Genomic DNA, 21056 nt, shown 5'->3' on the forward strand with positions numbered 1-21056 from the left:
TTCCCCCCTATGGGGATGGTTAAGGAAAACTACCGAGCCCCTTCCCATGGTGCAGGTGTCCATCACTTCTTGGACACCGGTGTCAAAGCAGGAGCCCTCTCCCACTAGTGGGGCTGTGGCATCCCCAGGGGGACACTGGGGAACCTGGAGGACTCAAAAGCCCTGCTGGGAGCAATAGTTCTGGTGCTTGGAGGAGAGACAGTGCTGCCCCAAAGGAGGGCCCGTGGTGTGACACCAGCCCTTGAGCAGTGACACTGTGGCACAGGCTGCTGCTTGGCACTGCATGATGTTTTGTGGAGCTGTGTTTTATTCAGAAGTGTTGTGTAGGTTTCCCTTCGAAACATGGACTCAAGGACAGATGTCATATCAAAGGTACAAGTTATGAGGAGTACCTATTATGAAGCTTCAAAGACTTCTTTTGGAAAAGATAGCACCTGCGAATCTTAAAAAGTTTGAGGAATAAGAGAGGCTTCTGCTTGCATTTTTAGGTAAGTGAACAAGTCAGTCACTGAACAGCTTTTCTCGTTTTAAGCAACTTCAGATCCAGACATATTTCTACCAAGGTTTTCCATTTCCACAGCATTTCCTGTTCAGCTGCACCAGCCCCATGAAGGGTTGCAAAGGCAGCCTCTGCACCTCCCAGCCGAGCTCCTGCAAGGCTTTTCCCTGGTTTTAAAATGATTTTATTTATTTATTTATTTATTTATTTATTTATTTATTTCATGCAAAGCTGGAGGTTCATGTGGCTCAGAGCTATGGGGGATTTTTCCTGTCTACGGGCAGGTCACTGTCCTCTGCTGGTGCCCAAGTGCTCCCTTAACCAACCCAAGCTGTGGCAATAAATCTTGCTAGGGCCCTGAGGAACTGTGAGCTCACCTGTCTCGGGATTACGTGGGCTTAACCAGGCACTGAGCAGGGTGGAAAACAAAACCTGCTCCCAGCAACAAGCCCTTTTCCTCGAGACACCTGCATGCAGACCTTGTCCTCTGCCACCCCGGTGGTTCCTAGAAATCCTCCTCAGGCGGTGCACAGCAGTTAGACCATAAATGCCTCCGGCAGGCGTCACCAGGACAGCAGCACCCTGCAGGACTCCTTTAATTGCCAGCAACCAGCTCTTGTTCAAATACAACAACATTTGCTGGGCTTATGTAGAGCCTGCAGCTCCAGCCGGGGTCCTCAGGCTGTGAGATGTTTCCTGAAGGGAGAGGAGACACCAGGCCGTGAGGATGGGGTCTGTGTCCCCAGGAGGTGGTGGCTGCCCCAAAATCTGCAAGCACCAGATGGGGAAGGAGCTGGTGTGACAAGGCCCAGGGCATGCACAGCAATGAACAACCCCAAACGTGTTCTGCCTGATCCTCTTTCTGGCGGGTGGAGCGTTTTTGGCAGAGGACTGACAGATGGGGACTGGAAAAAGATATTGAGGAAAAAGAGAAGGGTGTGGGTGGCCACACAAGAGCCGGTCAAATTTTTTCCAGTGGAAGACGGCTTTTTGGTCAGACAAAGCCATTCATGTCAAAATCGAAACTTTCTGTGGAAAGATGGCTATGTCAAGAGTGTTTTATTTTGGAAAAGGAAAACCCCCAAAAGCCTTTTAAGGAGGATGGAATATTTCAGTCTGTTTTTTATTTTTATTTTTAAACAAGCAATTTCAACAGCCTGTTTTTAAAATGCAACACTTTTCTTTTAGCTCGGGAAAATCTTTTTCAAAATGCATATATATTTTTTTTTTCCTACTGGAAATGCAAAAAGTCACTGTGAAATATTCTTATGGACTGGAAACGTTGGGTCCTCACCAGAATCATTCACTTCATGAAAATTTCAAGGTTCTTGTTCCAATTTGGAATTAGAAAAAGAAATAAATATATTCTGGTCCCACATTAGTAACCAACGTATTATATCCTGATTCCCAAAGGATTATATCCTGGTTCCCTTGGACCAGCACATCTTGGATCACATCTTCAGTGTCTCTGAGGTGCCTGCTTAGCCCTGGGACACCAGGACTCTGGGTACCTTCTCCTGATGCTGTTATTTTCTTCTGAGCTGATGGAAAAGGCAAATGTAGAGGAGCAAGTAAATGAGAAAAATTGTATCCTATTTTTCTGTATGCTCCTAAGTGTATTTTAAGTTTAGCCCCCTCTTTGCACAGTTAGCATGCTACTTTTTAAAATTTCTTTATTTTTGCTCCTTCTTGTTTCTCTTCCTATTCTAGTCCTCTGGGTGAGCTCATCACCTCAAAAAAATGACACCAGCTCCTCCTGTATTCACAAACCTTTGTACCTCTGCTTCCTCTGCTTTTTTCCCTTCTCCAGCTACTTTTTTTTCTCTGCATTTCGCTCTCCAAGCTTTCTCTGCCAGCTGCAATTTGCCTGCTTCCCCTCTTGCCCTACATTCTCTGCCACAAGCATTGATTTTCTTTTCTCTCTCTCTCTTTTTTTTTTTTTTTTTTCTTCCCCTGTCCTGAGCCCAGTGAATCCCCAGCTGCTTGCATACTTGCAGTGAAGAAGAAATTCCCCCTAGCACCCAGTGTTGCAGTGAGAGCAGGGAGAAGGCAAAGCCCCATGGATACATCTCCCATGCAGTGGGTATGGGGCTGATGTGGAGAAGGGCAGTCCATGCTGCAGCCAGTTCCTGACACTGTTTCTCCAGGAAAGCCCAGAAAGGGCCTGGTTTTGTCTCAAAGTGAAGTGGAAGAGTTTTGGATTGTGAAGAATATCCATGGACAGGATCACAGCTCTCTGACCCCCCAGCAGAGCACCTGACTGTGGGGTCATTGAATTTATAACAAAATGCTGTGCACTTCATGAGGCTAACTCAGACCCTGAACACCTGACCCGTGACGTTTTGTGCTCTGAACAGGAGAGCAAACCCAGGCTTTTGGACGCATCCACTGCTGTGCAAGACGAGGGATTTACAGCCAACCCATTCCCCAGTTCCCATCCGCATCTTTGCTTAAAAAGGCACAAACTCTAAGAGAGCTGAAATGTTAAGAGCAACAGTTACAGAGAAGGAGAGAAAAATGATTGCTTCCTGTGCAGATTAGCTCCATCCAAGCTGAGACTTCAAAAAGATTTTGTAACTTTTAAACAAAGCAGTTCTCCTAATCACGTCTGTGATGGAGTGATGGTAGCACTTAATCCGCTTCATGTTTTGTTTCATTTACTCACTAACCGTAGCCTGTATTTGTTATACTTCACCCACTGTACTACTGAAGACATGTCCTGCTACAAGCAAAATAGATAGCAAAACCTTGCAGCTTATAGCTTTATTATTTAATGTGTGGACTGTGGAAATCTGCTTTTGCTGCAACTTGAACAGAGATAACCTTCCACTGCAAGAAGTCGGTACTGTATAGTCCGTGAGGGGATACATGTTTCTGGCAGTCAAGAGTAATGGCAATTACTCCTGGTTGCCTCTTGAACACACAGGCTGCCCAGAGAAGCTGTGGATGCCCCATCCCTGGAGGTGCTCAAGGCCAGGCTGGATGGGGCTTTGGGCAACCTGGGCTGGTGGGAGGTGTCCCTGCCCATGGCAGGGGGTTGGGACTGGATGGGCTTTAAGGTCCCTTCCAACCTGAGCCATTCTGTAATTTTATGATTCTGTAATTTTATGATTCTATGATAATTCAAGGACAAGGCAGAACCACAGAGCTCCACCAAAAGCAGGCTACCTGCTTGGACACAAGGACTGCGCAGGAACCAGGGCGTGACACGCCACCAGAAGCAGGGACCTCCTGCCTCCTCCTACAGCAGGAGCCCATGGGAGCACCAAGTGCTGTCTCCTCCTGCTCAGGTGACCCTTGCAGGTGTAGTCCTTCACAGGGATCCTGCTGTACCTTGATACCAGGCAAATTTCCTGTTTCACTGCTTCTCCTGGAAGGCTGCGCTACAGTTTTGCTCTTCTGAGTCATAAAAACCGTATTCTATCTTCCACACGAATGCTTTTTGTAGCTAGTTTAGATTCCCATCTTATGCCACTTTCCCTTATATAGCTATTTTTCTTCCACTGGTGTTTACTTCTTCTTGAAGTATTTATAGAAACCCTTTGTATTCCTCCTCTCTCCCCTGCTAGGCAGGCTCAGCTCCCTCCTGCAGGGCAGTGCCCATTCTCCTCATCGCTGTCTCCATCTGCTCCCACTTTAATTAATTTTTCCTCTCCGAGAGTGACCAGGGATGTCCACAGTGTTTCAGGTGAGGTCTCACCGTGTCTTGGAGACCTGTGTTCACACTGTGCTGTCTGCAGTGAAAGTTGCTTCCTCTGACACACGCCGGTCACATATTTGCTTTTCTCACGGCTGTGTTGCAACAGGCTCCTGCCCACCCAGCACCGTGGTGATATGCTGCACCTTTCCTCCCACTGCTCCCATCTACTGTATCAGAAACAGCAGATTTTTTTTGTTCCCCAAGTGACAGCACCCTTTGTATCATTAATTTTTAACCCACTTCTATTACTAATTTCTCAAGGTCACCTTTTATTCCTTCGTGATACTCTCCTTCTGCACTGTACTGCCCATTACTCACTATTTTGTGTCTCTAGCAAATATCATTGGTAAAAACTACACTTCTTGCTGAAGCCCCAGAGGAAAATATTTAATTAGATGAAACCAAGACTGATCTTTGACAAACTCTGCTGACAGTGTATTTCAGCCCAGCAATTTCTCTTTCAGCATGGCCTGGTTTTGTCTCCCTTCTGAGAAACCCTGGTATGATTTTTAATCATTTCCTGTTTGACAGATTATCAAAATATTGGCTGACATTCAGTGGGATTAGATCTCTTCTATTTATTTTTCTGGGGAAATTCAGTCAGCTTGAGATAATTAAACTTTGTAAACCCATGTCATCTTTTATCCCATTCTGCATTTATCTACATGTCTTTAATTATTCTTTCTTTTAAATAGTGCTTTTTCTTTAAAGCCATGCCCCCTCCTGAAGTGAGAGTACTGGTCCTGACCTGGAACACTATTTTTTTCTTCCTGAAACAGAGGCATCATATTTGCTGTTCTCCACTCACAATTGCACTTTTTTCAATGTTTTATTTTATTTTATTTTATTTTATTTTATTTTATTTTATTTTATTTTATTTTATTTTATTTTATTTTATTTTATTTTATTTTATTATTTTGGGGGGGAAACAAAGGCAAGGTATGAATCAGATCTTTTAACCATCTAGTCCTTGCTCTGTTGTGAGTCGATTTCTTCTTTCCATGTTATTTTCTTCTCTATCATATTGCTTATTATTATTATTATTATTATTATTATTATTATTATTAATCATAATTATTTATTTATCATTTCCCTTGAAGCATCTAAATCTGTTCTGAATTTTGGCCTGTTCTTACTTTACCTCTGCACATCCTAATGTACAAAACAGTTTTATTCTCTCATAAGAATGTGTTTTCATTCTTTAAGGACTCTGCTTATTCCTAATACCTGCTTTGAGAGGATACTCACCTAATTAAGTGCAAAGTGCTTCTCCGTAAGTTATTCTCTGTCTACAAATAGATTCTGCATCTTTGAAATAAATCAGTTCCAAGATTATTCCTCATTCAGTTCTCTGAGTTCTTCAGTTTGGTTCTTTGGCTTCACTATTTTTGTTTTTGTATTTCAAAGAAGTTTGTGCTTTAGGACTTGAAAGCTTTGTTTATAGGCCTATCTTTGACAGTCTTTCCAGAAAACTTAAATTTTGAATATCATTTCTAAAATTATTTTTTATAATAATGCATTCTATAGTTTCTTCCCACTTACTGATGTCTAAAACAGTACTGCTTATGTTTGTTTAGTAACTTTTTGAAGGCATCTTCCAGCTAGCACATCTAGGAACATCTAGGCTCTAGTAGAGTTTGTTCTCCAAGCTGAACTATGAGAATAAGAGTATGTTCACATGATTACACCCGTCTGAGTCTCCTTGTATCCTAAACCTTTATGTTCTGCTGCAGTCTGATGACTAAGATTGTACATGTGGTTTGCTACCAGATCTCAGCTTAACTTCTTGAGATCATAACAAACACACAGCATGCCTCCCATGTTTGTATCATCATCGATTTGCATCATTGCTGACGGTATTTCACTCATTAACAAGAGATCATTATCCAAATCTAAACTTCATTCTGGAGACCTAAGACGTGTTCCCAGCTGTAACCATGTCGTGTTTTTTTTTTTTTTTTTTTTTTTTTTAACCTTTCCTGAATGGCTTTCACATTAATAGATTGCTTTATCCCTTCTATCTTGTTTCAGTAGTCTCAAACTTCACTAGTGCACAATGACATACTTCTGTGTCAGTAATATGCCTTTATTTATACCTTTATTATAGGTGTGTGCCCCCCGATATCCATGATACATTGCTGTTTCACCATGCTTCTGCTTGATGCCTTACCTGGGTGGGTCAAATTCCTCCATGCTGTTGTTTGGCTCCTGAGGATCTTATACTGTCCCCATATTTTCTTGGTCAGATTAGCCAACCCTTTAGTTTTGTTTTCTTTTTCTGAATTCTTTTTTTTTTTTTTTTTTTTTTTTAATGGCGATCCTTTTACTTTTCTTTACTGTTTGTCCACTGGTACTTCTAATTTTATCATCTATTCTCAAACCTGTCATGAAGTGTACACTTTCTCCCAAAACCTGTATCTGCTTTTTTAGCTGAAACACTTCTATTTCAGATGCTAGTACTACTTGATAATAGCTACTGAGACAGCATCTGTAACCTTTCCACAAATGTCCGTGATTCAGAATGTCAAAACCTTTCTCATAAGCGTTCATTTGTCAACGACCTGTTACCTTCTTTATCTTCTTGTATCTTTTTATCTTCCTTTATTTTTGGTGGAAATAGGTGCTCTTCTGGTAAGTGCAATGATACCCTCTTTATTACTTTATTACTCTTTATTACTTTCCTCTCTGTACTCCTGAATAATTTTGCTCTTTTTCTCTTTCTTCCTCACTGACAGTATTTCTCTTATTAGCCAAATCCAAGCTGGTATTTTCTTCTACTGCTAATGCACTTTTCTGGCTCCTTTTCTCACACCGGTGTCTGCCCTTTTGCATGTCCTGTCCACCTCCAGTGTCACCACTTGCCATCTGCACTCTGTGCCATCAACTACATCAGGAGGGGTTTCACAAGCAAGGTAACCTCAGGTATTGTCATCCTTATTGTCTCATCCATTCCTGGAGTTATCTTCACCCCTGCCCTAAAAGTGATAAGGGTATTCTCTTTAAATTGCTATCATTAAATATTTAAGGCAACAGAAGTCTTTAACTTAAAGCTCGCTTTTGGGGAACATACTATCATCTATCAAGGCAGTGAATGGGAGACCATATTCCACATTTTGGTATCTTGAAATACCCAAATGTCTTTAATGTCCAGTAATATTCCAGGATTTTATCCATAAAATTTTAGCATTAGATCTATGTATAGTGACACAATAATCAATTATTTTGCTAGAAATCTTCATGTTTCCTGAGCTCTGGGACATTTTTGTCAAGATATTCTGTCTACCTAATCAGAAGGAAGTGACAGACGTGGTATTTCTGAGCTGCATAACATCTTCCAAGGGACCACAGACGTTCCTCTTCTGGATCACAGTTACGAAACTGTGCTCTTGGCTACTGCTCCAAATAGTTAAAAAATAATTAAATTCCTTGTTGACTTACATTACGGGTTCATCAAAGGCCTTTCAAGTGAGTGACCCCTCTAACTGCACGCTCCAAAGTGTGTCTGAATCAGTGTTCCAGGGAAACCTGTTTTGCTTTGGAGCAGCTGAAGCAGATGGTCACCTCCTCCCTCTGTGGACACACAGAAACCCAGCAGAGCTCTTCTTTGTGGGGGGCAGACGCCTCTAACCACAGTTAAGGCTGTGCTATCAGAGCAGTGGGCGGCATGGTCCTTGTTCTCCTCGCTGTTTAGATTCCTGTAGCTTGCTTATCAGCCAAGTAATCAAAACAGCAAAGCAAACACCCTGTGAAGGGAAAATGCGAGTTGTGCTGTTCTGAGACCTCCCAGTTACCACGCTGAAAAAAATGTACAATTTATAGAAGCCGTTCCACTGGAATTATCCAAGTAAGACAGTTCTAGTAAAAATCCTTGCACAGATCTGCCCTACCTTGACAGACAAAAACAGCTGTCTTGGATTTAAATTAAGATTGCTTTATAATTAAAAAAGGGGAGATTTCCTTCTGCAGGTACAATTTAGGTTGGAAACACTGGAACAGGGGCAACTTCTGGCAGCCAGACATACATGTACAAACCTAAGATCTGAATACCTACTGACTCATGTTGTACCTAAGCTCACATTTGCTCCATGGAGGCCCACAGCCCTTGTTTTCTCCCAGACTGCAGTGGCTTTGGCTTCAAAAACCTTCTCTGAAACACCTTGTTCACAAGCCTGTACCTGGTGAGCACTGTCCTAGGAACAGGGTGGCTCCATGCAAGGATCCTCCACTGCCCACTGCTCTTTAGAGCATCTGGTTCCCTGTGGTGTCAGTCAGAAAAATTTCAGGCTGACACATTCATTTAAGTAAATCCTTAGTCTTCTAAATATGATCTTCAATTTCATCTACACAGCTCTATCAATTAGCCCCCTGCAATGGAAATCAGGTAACACCACTCCCCTCTCGAACTTTCACTGAAGTGATGTGGTGGGCACCTAGCCCCTGGCCACACTTGCTCTGGACGATGCTCTCCGTGCCTTCACTTTCTGGGGTGTTTCTTCATCAGCTGGGGGTTTCCTCCCTGCCTGCACCCTACTCTCAGTGGACCTGTTTGAATCCCCAGCATGGCAAAGCTGATCAACACCATGCCAAGACAGTTTGGCAAGAACCTCTGAGCTGCTCCTCCTTGAAAGCTCCTGATTTCCCAGCAGACAGGTAAGTGTTAGACATCCCCAAAGCACAGATGCACTTGCCCATGAGCCCGTTTTCAGCTAAAGCAACGAGGCTCATTGTGTTTTCTTAACTAACTCCAGTCACTTCCCTTCAGTCCAGGAAGGACTGTCTTGTTTCACTGCTTATCCCTTTCTCTTTGCTCATACCCTCCTCATTTCCCTCCCCCCATTAGTCCATAGTCATGGAGGGTTAATAATTAAACACATCCTGATCCTCAGAAGGTCCTGTCACAAGCTCCCATTTATATGGACTCAGAAGATTTATGGCATTGTGGGCCATTTCTGGACATGAGCAGAAGACACTCCCTTCCCTGATATGATGCATGCCTCTCCCAGGAGCAAAGGGACAAGAGTGGACAGGGGGTACCTAATGCAGCTATCACAGGTCTCACTGCAGGGTTGAGTGCCATAAAGTCTGGGCACATGAGGTTCAGCTGCCTGGATGTGACTGTGATTCTATTTCATGCGCCATGCTCAAGGCTCATTGATTTTTTGAATCACGACCAGGCCCTCGACCATAGGCCTCTCCATCAGACAGACACTTCCATCCTGGTGTTGAACCCAGCCTCTTTCAATACAAACCCAAATTTCCACTACCTTTTAATTCTGCTTTACTCCAGTTTTAGCTGCTCCACCCTACATCCTTGGTAATGCGCATCGGTTTTAACACATTTGCCTGTCTTTTCATGCCACCACCCTCTGAAGACATGGTGGTACACCCTGAGAAACAGCAATGCCCCTGGCATGTTAGTTATAGGAATTTTGCTGTGGGCATCATATAAAGACAAACAAGGGCACAAGCACAGGTGGCACAGGGAACTGCATGATGCCTGAGAATGGCTTCTTCTCCCATGCATGTCATCTGTTCTTGCAAAAGTGTTTTATGGGAACACTTTTTTAAGGCTAAGTCCAGCTAACCTTGCCACATACAAATATGTGCGGCTTAAGAGCATCTTCAGAATATATTTGAGTTGTGCTTACACCTCATTTTATTCCTCCTTACTGTGCTTTGGTGGCACACTTTTGGAGATAGATGCCCTGTTTTACACTACAGTGTGAGAAAGCAGGACTCCACGGTGGGTGTTGCCAGGGACCCGATTTTCAGGCGGATATTTTGGATGGTTGCAGCGGTGAGGGTGGGTAATTTCTGAAGAGAAGCCGTAGCTCGCACTGTGGGAATTTAAAATTCTCTGACCATGGTAAAAGGCTGGTATGCAGAGCAGGAGAAAACTAGCAGAGTTTGTTTAAGACTCTCAGTGATAGGAAAACTACTGACACTGTTTGAATAGCCACAGGCCCATCTGAGAGGCCTAGAGGCTTTCTAGCAGCAAAGCAAAACACTGCAAAAGGAAATGAATGTGCTTCGTGCGTGTGCAGGAATGCACATCAAAGGCCAGCTGGGTCTGGGTTATAGGCCCATGTGAATTAAACAAGCTCTGGGGGCTGCTGGTATCAATATCAATAATATTTAAATGTCCGGGGTATCTCGCACTCCAAATACTCTGCGAAAGTGGCTATCGTCACAGCTCTGCTGTGATAACACCTCCCTGGCCCGCGGGAGAGCAGCTTTCCCCAGCTCCCTGAACACCAAACGCCTTCTGTGTGGTCACGGAGCTGCTCAGCACCTCGTGGCTCCGGCCAAGCTCCCTCCCCAGCAGCATCGCCTCTCTGGGCAGAGCTCTTGAGTGCTCCAGGTCCTCTGCTGTGGCTTGGCCAACACTCAGGCCACCCTCCCACCACTTCAGCTCATTGCTGGTTGTGTCTGGAGTTTGTTTGGGCCACACAGAGTTTGCATGGTTGTCAGAGCTGGGTATATCATCACGCAAACAGCGTGAGAGGAGCCTCTTGGGGGCTTCAGCCCAGAAGGTGAGGAGGAATCGGGGCCTGCAAGTGATGAAACTCCACAGATTGACTTAAAAAGCATTTCCCTTCTGGTGTTGCTCTTGTAGGTTGGGTAAAGACACCTGCCTTTGCAACTACAGCTTGCAGCTTTCAGGATGTAGGCCTTAAAAAAACACTAAGCAAGCACATGGACCAATGTGTAAGAGACCTGAGAAGGGGCATTGTGACTTGCTCCAACACGGGGGTGTGCAGAGCTCCTCTGCCCAGGGGTCACCATCACCCACAGTGTCACAGACCTCAGGAAATGTAGGAGAGATGAGTGGCTGACCGATCTGCAGGCAGCCAGGGTGCTCCTAAAACACATGGTATTTTTAACTAAATGACTTGTGGGTACAAAATGTTTTACTAGTACTTGATCCCACGTACCCATAAGCATGAGCTGTCACTGCCTAGTGTTTCCTGTGTGTCCCCTTCTCATTTCTATCTTATCTCAACTAATTAAGCATCATTCAGCTTTCTCCTGGCCTCAGCCCCTCTGATGTAAGCACGTAGGAAGTTGCCCTATCTGTTGCTCATTCACCCTGCTAGACCACACTGCCAGCCTGGCTTACACAGAAATCACAAGCTGCTCCCAGCCAAGCCTCGTTTGAAAGCAGTGCGCTGTGCATCGTGGAAAAAAAAAAATAATAAAAAAAAAAAATAAAATAAAAGAGCCCAGCAAAACACTTCATGACTGGGGCCTATGACAATAAACGTAAGGCTCTAAAAATCAGACTTGGCAAAATGCGCAGCAGATAAAGTCAATAAGAATATATTAACACAAAATATTTCCTGGGGAAATGGAAAAAGTTTCATAAGAGTAGATTTTAACATCAACAGAGTTATCCAAAGGGCAAGAGAGAAAAAAATCCATAGCCTTTCAGACGTTGGCCAAATGTGAAAGAAAACCAGGTCCCTTCCCAGTCAGGTCTGGCAGCAGAAGGCACCAGTGAAAGGAGCTTCAGAGGGGTGGCACCTGGAAATGCCCCAGCTCCCAAAGCCACCGCACTTGCTGCCTCTAGCTCTCTGGCAGCCAGCAGACCCCGAAGGCTGTATCTGTGTCCTGAAGTTCAGCAACCTCCTGCCAGATAGGAGAGACAGTGGTGGTTCAGGAATGATGCCTTCAGGTGCTGTTACACCAGTCTGCAGCTGGGGCTCTGAGCACACCTCTGCTCTTATTTTTCAGTATACTTTTCTTGGTGCCACCTTCGTGTTTCCTCTTTTACTTGATGTTCTCCCACCATCACCTGTTCTCGTAATCCTTGGCTAGATTGAACAGGGTGGCACAACCCAGCCTCAGCTATACCAGTGCCTAGCACTTGTTGTTCTGCTCAGCTGGCTGGGAGAAGAAGGTTTTCTGCTCTTACAAACTCATTGGGAAGTTTTCTTGAGTCATAACTCAGATTATGTGCCAGGCCTACGCTCCCCTAAAGTACTTGCCAGTTAGATGTTAGTCCCGAGGACCAATGTGTTGGAATAGGAAGTTGTGGAAATGCATTTGTTGGTCGTATTCCCTTTTCAGCACTGACATGGGTCTTATGGAATGGCTTAGGAATGGTGAGAGGAGTCCACTTAGGATACTCAGACCATAACTGAATGAGCTGGATGTACGCACACAAGCAGCTCATAGCAGTAATAGCTGTCATCTCCCCAGCTGCAAACGCATGAGATTTCATCTCCTTGCGTTCAACTATGGCATGATTTTCTTCTGCAACTGTACTCATGGCCTATCTCTGGCCCCCAAGCTGTAAACAGAGCAGGCTCAGCTAGTTCATCTCCCTGCGCTGCACGATCTTCTGCTATCAGTGGAGGAACGTACTGTTCAGCAGGGAGTTCAAAGTTCTGCTGCTGTTCTCCTTTTAATCTTCTGTTTAGCTTTTGGAATATGTAATTAAAGATCTGGAAGTGTTTTTCCTGGCTTTGGGTCCTTGACACTATACTGTTGTCCATTTCTTTTCGGAATGTTTCTCTGTTTTTTACTGCACTGATGGATGCTCATGTACATCATTGTAACCCTTTGGGCAAAAACTGTGGTGCCTCCCTTTTCTGAGCTCTCAGAGGATGTTCCCCTGATGTGGCAGTGACCTGTACCTCTGGGACATTGTCTTGCAGTTTAAGCTGCACATTTCCTCTGTTCAAAGCACCAAGTCAACCAACAGGAAAGGAAGACATGTATGGGAGGTGAATGGGTGAACGCCATTGGAATAATGTTTAGAGACTGTACAAGATCTCTGGTGTTTAAAAGGAGCAGTGACTGTGAATTTTGTGGTTCCTTGTTCTCGCTTGCACAAGTAATTCCCTAATTTCAGCTCCCAGTTCTGGTAAATCTGGATGAAACAACAACAGGAATAAAGGCATGTTTTTTTCTGTTCATGTAAAGCCTTCTCCAACTCCTAGCGAGGTGAATATCTCAGCCTACCTGCTCCACAGAGGGCATGGGAGAGCCTCCATCCTCTTTCAGCCAAAGCCAGTTCCCTTTACAAGTCAGCTTCTTAGTCCCACCCAAATGTCCTCCATGCTATCCACATGACAATTGCCTTTCTAACAGTCCAGCTCACTACAGAGCTGTTTTACAAGCCAAAATACACACTTCTCCCTGCACCTCTCATATCCTGATGCACCAGTCTCTCCAGTAGCGCCAGTGGCTCACTGGGGCTGCCCTGTCTTTAGCCCCACTGATAGGCACCACAGTAGCTACTTGGGGTGGATTCACCCCGGTTTGATCGTGTGAGAACTGATGAACTATTCTTCAAAACAGGGATTTACAACAGCTTTTTTATTATTTTTTTCCCAAGAGCTGCTGCTGCTCTGTGGCATTTGTTCTGTAAATCCAGATAAAATTCCTCTTTGTACTTTTCAAGTTTGTGTTTACCAAAGGGTTGAAAAAAGAGGCCTAACGACAGTTTAATTAATGTATGCCATTAAGCCTAGAGATAATCAAAACCCTGATAAGTCTCTAATCTTGTAGAAAAGAATTAGAATGCATTGAAACATCTCTTCCTATCTTTGAACCCTGTAATGAGATGTTGCATACTTAAAGGAGGAGCCATGGGAAGGAACAGTGCCAGAAGACATGTTCTCAGCAGATTTCATCACTGGGCTTCTTGTGTGATATTGTTCTTGGCAGGAAGGTTGTATTTGAAATCCAAAGTGATCAAAATTTGTTCTTCTGCTATCAATGTATAAAGTTGTCCTAATAATTTGTGGGTATAAAGTAAAAGAGCTTTAGCTTCTCTACTGTTTTCTTTCAAGTATCACACATTTAAAGACCTGATCCTGTTTTGGTGCTTGCAGAATTTACAAGTTTCTTTGTAGTGGAGCTTACATTTGTGCAAGTCATGCATGGATGTCATACGTATTATTCAAGCAATAAAAATAAATGTAGGCCAATATTTCAAAGTTGTTTTTAAAAACGAACATGGCCAACTTCAGAAAACTATCATTTAGAGGTTTGTCCTAAATTTTGTTTTCTGTGCTGTCTGCATCTTTACACATTTACACGTAAGGTACAGCTTATCTGTTGTTGATCCTTACTAAGAGGATTCAGTGAAACTATATTTTGGAGGATGCAGTGACCAACAGACACTGACAGGAACTTGAGGAGCTCAGAAAGAAGTTCTTGGCCCTTAAAGCTTGAGTTCAGAGCAAACTGTAATCCACAAGGGCAAAGCACCCCAGTATATGCTGCCCCTGCAGGGACCTGGGAACCAGCTGGGGCTGGTGGAGAAGCATGGTGGGAGGAACAATAACAAACATTGCTTCTCTCCCTCTCCAGAGACCTAATGAAAACTGAATTTGTCCTCTGGAAAGGAGGCCAGGGATGGCAGCCTGCTGCAGGACAAGGTTAAGGCTGGGTGAGAACTTTTGTCTGGCTCCCAAAAGAGACTGAAAAGATGGAGGAGCCAGAGCAGGAGTGGGTTAAATCAACTCTCAGAGGACTGGGAATGAAGTCCTGGCAGGAAGGCAGGGTGAAGGAAATGAGAATACTTGAGCAGGGTTGGAATTTTTTTTTCTTTCGGTTGTGTTTGTTTGTTTGAGGGTAGGGCTAGCTAACATGTGCTACAAGAAGCCCTTAGAAGTGGCCTGTGCCCCCTGTCCCAGCTAGGTCCTGCAATGTATTTCTTGCCTGATTTACCTGCATTCCTTTCACCATCCCACAGTGATAAGTGTCAGTGACAGGAATGCAGGTAAATTAGGCAAGGAATTTTCTGACCATTTATTAGAAAAGAAACTGATGAAAATAGGAGATGCTGTTCAGTAAAATAAGCAAACGGGACAGGTCAGGGAGATAAAACAAAGAGGAAAGCTGCACATTTTCCCCATCTTCAGATAAAGCCGTATTGATATACACAAGTACAATGGTTCCTGAACTTTGGCTCCTTTATTTATAAAACAATATACTAATCCCAGTCTCTGGACACACTGACGTAATTGAATGTCATACTTTCCAAATATAATGGATTGCATTCCCATCATAAAATAAATACATTCCAGCAGCGAGCCCCACAGCAAATAACAGAGCTCTGACAGCTGGGGAAGCTGGGGTAAGAGATACAACAATTGGGTTGTGTCGCTGAAGCCCAAAAGCACAGTTTTTGCTGGCAGCATTCTAGGAAAACCTATTATAATGCAATGCTACCAAAAAAGCACTCTTTTCTTTCTAGTTCTGTGCTGCATGCAAAAGTTATTAAAAAAAAAAAAAAAAAAAAGAAAAACTCTGCATAAACAAGCATACTCTTTTCCATATGACCTTTTCTACAGTGTTTTCAAAAGTATATTGTCTTTCCAGTTTAGCACAATATTTGTCAGTTTTTATTTATAGCTTAAAAGAAAAATCTCCCTCAAATTGTCACCAGAAATGTCCTTCTATAGGCATGCTGTTAGGAGGAAGGCTTTCCTTCCCTGAGTGTCATCCTGGGCCCAGATACATTTACTGAAACCAATATACACGTGCCTCCAGCAATCATTGCATCTGTAAAATCAGACAGCCGTATACCACTCTGGCCTGAGAGCCATTTTGCATCTCTATGACGTAAAAGCAAAGGTTAAATACAATAGATAACCAAGCAGCCAAGGTTTGCTCTCATGCACTGTCTCTTTCTCTCTTCTTAAAAATAAATAGACTCTAAAACTTTTAAAGAAGATTTTTATTCTTATCACGTATGTAGGGGGCAAGCAAAATATTGGCAGCAGTATGATAAAACAGCACATCACCCAGTGTCCACATGAGTCAATGTGTTTTTTAACCTCAAAACTGTAATGACAAGCTATGGCACTTCACGAACCAGTTATACCCTGGGTATCATAACTGAACTGTCACATTGCCAGTGAATCTTTCTAGCAAAAAATCATCAGAAAAATGTAAGCAGGCATTACCCAGGGCAGATTACAGACTACAATGCTTGAGAGCAACTTTGCTGAGAGTCAGAGACTCCTGCTACTTCATGGGACATCTTCAAACGTAGCACAGGACTTTATTCCCTGTTCTGCTCTTCAGTTACTTACTGAGATGTAAAGAGCCATAGATATGCAATCAGTGTAGTCCTCTGGAAAGTCCATGTTTACTTTAGCTGCCGAACAAAGACTGGATCCATGCGTTTGATCCTTGCAGGAGCTCAGCATTTGGTGGTGTCATGAGTTAACACTTGTCAAAGCTGATGAGTAATGGCTGCTGCTGAAGTGTATCTTTGGTTTTGGTTATGTGAGTGAGTAGTATTACTTATGGAAGTGAGGACCAAACCCTGGGAGTCTGCTTTTGCATGCTTGCATCCTCAGTTGATGATAATACACTTCAGGGCTTTGGGAGATACAAATGCCACTTCTTCCCAACCCAAAGGGCATTTTTAGCTTGATGAAATATACAGTCATTTATTCAGTTCTACACATTCAGTCTGATCCTTTGCATCTTTCTGTTGGCTCTTCTTTTCATTTTTCTGTTTGTACTTCATGTGAAAAAATACACCCCCTATAATGGCACCTGGAAAAAGAGAGCACTCATCAGTAAAGCCAAGAGAAAACATTCTTGAGAAGGTATTTCAGCAAAGGGTCTGACACCCATACTGTGATATACAAACTGCTTTACTTCTTGAATGGAACCAAATGGCTCTGGGGAATGACCACATAGTGTTGGGTCAACAGCACCTTCAGGGACCTGAGGCACTGGTGAGGAGAATGAGATGCCTCAACACTCAGGAGACTTTCCCTAGAGGAGAACTTCTCCTCTGGTACCTGACCAGATGACAAAGTGTCTCTTTTAACCCTCTTTCCTTTGAGCAGTGATTTGTTGTCATGAATCGTAGTCCCCTTTTTGTTTGTTTGTTTGTTTGTTTGTTTTCCCCAACGGAGTGGCAATTCTGTCACAGCAAAGCTAAGACTACTGACAGTGAAATTTCTCTTCTTATGGAACTCCTTTGTATCGCTTAAGAATAACTGATGGATGCCAGAGTCTGTTTACCTATGGCTGAAAATGAGTGGGATTTGCTTCTGGTCTGAATTAGAAGTGCTTATACCCTTTATCATCCTTTGTTGTATCCAATCTAAGGTGTCTGTAAATGTCTTCATTAATCAAATATATATATATGCACAGAAAATATGTATATTATGTACATAACATATATATGTTTGATCCTTTTAAAATCAAAATGAGCTTGTTGCACTGAATATAAATGTATCTCCTCTTTATCAGTGTTAGATTTTCTTTCACTTTCAACATCCCGTAGGTCTTATGCTGAATTATGGGGAAGTGCCCTGCTGCTCCCCTTCCCCTCTGCATTGCTCTGAATATCTCTTCTGTAGTTGTTCATATTTGACATTTATATTTGTAGTCCCTGAGCAGTCAATCAAAGAACACACCTAGCATCTACCAAGTTGGATGTGGTCCCAGGCACAGGACCCTGTGCTGTAGGTGTCTCTGCTTGAGCAGGAGGTTGGACCGGATGACCTCCAGAGGTTCCTTCTAACCTCAACAATTCTGCAATTCTGTCATTCTCCCACTCTTGTCAAAGGGAGAAACACCTTCCAAGAGCAAGGACTTTCGTTTTAAGGAAAGTCCCATCAGACTGGATTGGCTGAGGGTTTGTGATTCATTTTTTTTGTTTTGTTGTATCTTAATTTCCAGTGTCTATGCTTTGTGTTTCTTTACAAGAAAGTAAAACTACAGAGGATCCTTGTGCACATCACAACAGGTGCTGAGGTCTGAGACAGCCTTTAGCTCATGCAAGAATTCATCCTTGTGTCAGACAGGCCTCCAAGGTATGGTTGTTTTTACAGTCATATCTTCTGAGCTTCAAGGTCAAACTCAACATTTGTAATATCCCCCGGTTTCAAAAAGTTTTTAGATACCTCCTTCATTCTTTTCTCTTTGCCCATATCTGATCCCAGATCCCTGTTAAGTCCACCTCAGAGGCTATCATCTGATTTTACCTTTAAAGTGGAAAAAATCATGTTGAAATACAAACTCTGTATACTCATTTCAGGAATTCTTTAAAAAAAACTTTATGAGAAATATTCACTGCATTTTTCTTTCTTAAGTTACAATGCAGAAAAAAACAAACAAACAAACAAACAAAAAACACCTTTTAATGTGCTCTTTAAAGCTGGCCAGATCTCTTGCAATGAAAATAACTTTAGTCAATTACCCAACATAATTTTCACTGTTATATGACTCCATGCTAAGGCATTGGGAGAAAACAAGTTATTTGAGAAGCTTGAACAGAAATGATAAAGATGCATACTGAGGGTTTTCTCTGTCAATTGCTTGGTCTGAGCATGGCTTCTTCCATTTTAGCTTCTTGGAATAATTTTTTTTCTTCTCTTTTTTATCTTCAAAAGATGAACACATATCAAATATGCATGAGCACCCTACCTAGTGTTAGGGGTTTGTGTATTACAAAAGAAAAGTTAGCACAGAGGTTTGTCTTTGTCTTTTAAAGTGTTGAACGGGAACTTGTTCTCAGGGACTTGTTCTCTTTTCTTCTCAAACTGGATTAATTATTGCCTACATAAGTTCTTTTTTTGTTTTTGTTGTTCTTTTCTTTTTCTTTTTCTTTTTTTTTCCCCTTTTATCCTCTAATTTCACCCTACTCTTTTGAATATGAGATCTGTAAAGTGTTTAATTTCTTTGCTTTGATTTTCTCCATGGGTCTTTCACGCTCCCTTCCCTTTCCATGGCTCATTCTCAGTCTCCTAGTCTAGTGTTTGTGATCTTCACAGTCAAAAATCACATGGCATTATGCACTGAGTTCTTTTTGCTTTTCATTTCCTAGGGAACATCAACATGTACCACTTTTGCACATATGCTCATGAAAATAATACCAAAAAAAGAATTTGTCTTCTTTTGGAAAAAAGTTTTAAACCTTTTGTCAAAGTTGTATCAGCTCACGCCTATAGGAACATAATACTGTTCAGTACTGCTTAACAATATAATCATACTTAGTTAACGTAAATGCCAGTTTCCCACAGGTCAAAGCAATTTTACCACTGGCACGTGTAAACCTGCAAAGCTGAAGTAGGTGAAAGAAGTCATAATTATAAGCTATGGGTAGCAATTGATTGGAAATTTACAGGCAGTAAATAACATGACATTCTTGGATGCTTTGCTATTTTCACTATAATCTGAAAGCCCAAGATGGGGCTCCAATCCATTCTCTGACAGGAAAAAGGTGGTAGTTAGCAGTGGAGTCACAATGTACTACATTGCTGTACAAATGCTGTACTACAGTGCAGCATTTTCTTTTGTTATAACTGCTTGCTGTGACATTGTATGTGTGTGCAGAAGCACAATCCAAAGAAAGGTATCCCGATGATCAAAACATTTGTAGTTTGCACCAATCATGATCTCAGATATGAGATCTTTGCTTTTTTACTCATTCTGCAACATTCACAAAATCTGTTCACCAAAGGAGTGAATCAGTGTCAGAAATGCAGCAGCACCATCTCAGAGACCTCACTTCATACCAGCTAAGAAGTCACCTACCAATAACTAGCAGGACACCAAGAAGAATCCCAATTGCCTGGCCGACGCTTGGCTTGGAGTTCTCATGCTGTAGTTTTATATAACAAGAATTTTCACTTGAACACTGGCAGACTTTTACTGCAAAAAGAAATGCCATGACGTTAACAAGAAGTTCAGTAGTGCAGCTTGATTGCTCTTATGTATTACTGTTGTCTTGAAATAATATTTTGCATATTGAAATAATAGCAGTGCGTAGCATACCTTCAAGATTCACTTTGTTTTCCAAAGATGGGTTTCCATTGTCATTAATTATCACTGGAACAATGTACACCTTCTCTTCAAAGTTACCATGTTTTGGAGAGAGATGAGCGTATGTACCTGTAAGTAAAAAATGGGATATTTGTGTCAGCTCAAGCATAACATTTAGGTCAGCAATACACCTGCAAGTGTTCTTTCTTAAGGCCCCTTTCCTCTTGATGGCAGTTCCTTGTTTCCCTCCTTGTCTTCTGAGATCTTACTGGTTTGCAGACTTCAAGTCAAAATGGACTGTCTGAATGCTTAGTCTAGCTTTCTGTGTCATATGCTCAAAGAATTTCCTGTTTAATTTCTAGGTTGGGCCAAATCTAATCTTGGGCAGTACTACAGTGGTATGATCACATCTAAACCAAGAGACTCATCACATACTTTTATAAGCCATAACCAATTTAAACTGTTCCCAAGATAATTTAGTAGGAGAGACCACCTTTCTAGAGCACTTATACCACATCTAAGATGCTTCAAAACTTGGAAATGTAAGAGTCTAACATCTTGTATTCTTTTAAGCATGCAGTACATTTTATTCTTACATCTTTTTTCTCTCCTAAGTACTAGAAAAATTTTAGCTTGCAGCATACTAAATGTTATCTCTTGAAGAAGAAAAAAAGACTTAGGTGTTCAAATAAATACATGCCAAAATGTATGGAATTTCTTAATAACTTACATTCTTTTCTACCTGAAATATTAGATATGCAAAAGTATGAATAGAAAGGAATTCAACATTTCTCTGTGTTTCCCAGATTACTTAGAGAATCCCAGATCATTACAAGAATAGCTTTATTAACTTACCATTGACTTTTGAGATTTCCCAATTATTTTTTGTATCCTTATCATCCCCGAGAGAAAAAGTAATTCTGGGAAAATATACATATCCATCAACATCAGTAGCTTGAATTAGTGCTTTCTCTCCTCCACGAAGTGGGTAGCAAAAGAAAGTAGGATAATCCATAACTAACTGCGGAGGGTTGTCGTTCACATCCTTTAAGTGTAGTATAAGGGGTATTTTGGATCTCTGAGCACCATTTTCTGTAGAGTTTAACA

The 21056-nt window shown here is 42.2% G+C and overlaps 1 protein-coding gene across 2 annotated transcripts in view; it reads right to left on the minus strand.

Annotated features, from left to right (window-relative positions):
- Window positions 1–15131: 15131 nt before the first annotated feature.
- CDH17 (cadherin 17) overlaps window positions 15132–21056 on the minus strand; it is a 37610-nt gene continuing 31685 nt past the window's right edge. For both annotated transcript variants that reach the window (XM_082753446.1, XM_082753445.1), the window contains exons 15-18: window positions 20805–21041; window positions 19962–20078; window positions 19722–19838; window positions 15132–16724 (exon numbers count right to left, since the gene is read on the minus strand). In XM_082753446.1, the coding sequence (XP_082609572.1) occupies window positions 16612–16724; window positions 19722–19838; window positions 19962–20078; window positions 20805–21041 (584 nt within the window). In that variant the 3' untranslated portion in view covers window positions 15132–16611. The remainder of the gene's footprint in view (window positions 16725–19721; window positions 19839–19961; window positions 20079–20804; window positions 21042–21056) is intronic.

Source organism: Aythya marila, assembly GCF_965140915.1.
Source record: "Aythya marila genome assembly, chromosome: 2".
In the NCBI taxonomy this organism is placed as follows: domain Eukaryota; kingdom Metazoa; phylum Chordata; class Aves; order Anseriformes; family Anatidae; genus Aythya; species Aythya marila.